We start from the raw sequence: 1659 nt of genomic DNA, 5'->3' as shown, positions 1-1659 counted from the left end.
CCCGAGCAACATCTCTGCAGGGCAAGTACAAAGGTTGGACCCCAACAAGGCATTTTTGGCACGAGCCCAGACATAATTAACCTTTAGGTCCAAAAATGTCAGTAGGCAAAAGAGCAGTTGCCCAGTCTGCCTGCGAGGCAGAGCGGGCCAGCTCTGCAGCTCATCGTCTGCCACAAACCACCCCCAAGGAGCTTGTTAAGAACGTGACTCTCCCCAGCAAATTAAGCACAGGGGACATGCAAACTCAGCAACAACCCTGAGCAACACCCAGCAACGTTCCATGTTCCTGCTCGGGCTCGCTGGGCTCTTCTGTGAGCTTTGAGCCCCGTCCAGCACACACATACACTGAGCACCGAGAGCCTGGGCAAGCAGCCCCTGTGTACTCAGAAGACCCCAGCTCCTGAGGACTGAAAAGCTGCTGAGCTTTGCAGCTTGTTTTCTGGCACGCGAGCATGAGGGAATGTGAAATGACAGCACTAACCCCTCCTGGAGGCAGCTGGGTCATGCCAGCTCACTCCCAAGCACCGATTTTGATCTTTATTATATTTCAGTGAACTCCACACACAGCCGCTTTCAGCCTGAGACCGCAGCACAAGCCACGGCGAGGAATGGAAACCGTGACCAGCCAAACTCCAGCCCTGGGTCAGACATGCAGGGGTGGGTGTTTGTTCTGCCCAGCTGATCCACAGGGTAGCTACAGTCTAATGCAGTCACTTCTTTCCAGACCTGCGTCCTGCCCTCCGTCTCAACATGCAATATAACTGAGAGTTTGGGGCTCAGTGTACCCACCTAAACCCACATAACGTTTGGACAAGGGGGTCTTGCCCTGCTTGACACTGAGATTCACATTTGACCTTGGGTTCTGCCACTTCCCTGCTGAAAAACCTTCACCGCAGTTTGTTTCTGTGTCATCAACAAAAAGGCAAGGCGATACCTGAAACAGACACTCCCAAAGCTGCTAGGGGAAGGTATCACCGCGATGAACTGAGCTCTGCTGTGAGGTGCAGTGGGTGCAGCCCACCCTAAACCCACACCCATCCTGCCCATCACCACTCCCTGCTCGTGCCTGAGCACTCGGAGAAGACAGGGTAGCATGGGTGAGCCATGTCTCTCGTTCCACTACTCCCAGGGCTCCCAGCTCCAGCCAGAGGAGAGGGAAGAAGGATTTCCAGGGATTCACAGCTGTCCCTTCTGCCTGCCTGTCCCGCTGAAGCCCACAGAACTCACCTCCGACACCCGCTGCAGGTTCCGGCTTGCGATAACCGTCCGGCAGCCATGCCTGCAAAGAAGGGGCTGGTGAGAAGGATCACACAGGGCCGGCTCCTCGCAGTCATCTCGGACCACAGAGATGTGCGCGGTGAGCGGGTGGAAGGTGACACAACGCCCTTGCAGGGGAGGCATTGCTGCTCCTCCAGGCTTGTGGGAGTCAAAGAGGGGGAGAGTCCCAGCACGCTAGAGACCTATCCCAGCCCTGTGACAGTGCCAGCCCCTGCCTCCCGCACCCCCACGAACCACCAGAGACTGCAGCCGGCAGGGCTGCCCACAGCTCTCATGAGGGCTCTGTGGGGCTCTGCACCCCGCCTCTCCTCAGCTCCGTTACCACAGCCGCCTCAAGGGAGGGGAAGCGTCTACCCTCTCCGTCCCACCGGCGCCCGCGGA

General features: G+C 57.7%; 1 protein-coding gene across 1 annotated transcript in view; it reads right to left on the bottom strand.

Annotated features, from left to right (window-relative positions):
• DECR2 (2,4-dienoyl CoA reductase 2, peroxisomal) overlaps positions 1 to 1401 on the bottom strand; it is a 5093-nt gene extending 3692 nt beyond the window's left edge. Inside the window, exon 1 of the mRNA XM_009881972.1 lies at positions 1228 to 1401. Within this exon, the coding sequence (XP_009880274.1) occupies positions 1228 to 1401 (174 nt within the window). The remainder of the gene's footprint in view (positions 1 to 1227) is intronic.
• Between the last annotated feature and the right edge of the window lie 258 nt (positions 1402 to 1659).

Source organism: Charadrius vociferus, unplaced genomic scaffold (assembly GCF_000708025.1).
Source record: "Charadrius vociferus isolate BGI_N301 unplaced genomic scaffold, ASM70802v2 scaffold593, whole genome shotgun sequence".
NCBI classification, from domain to species: domain Eukaryota; kingdom Metazoa; phylum Chordata; class Aves; order Charadriiformes; family Charadriidae; genus Charadrius; species Charadrius vociferus.
The sequence above is the reverse complement of the archived record's forward strand: the minus strand, read 5'-3'. Positions and strand labels throughout refer to the sequence as shown.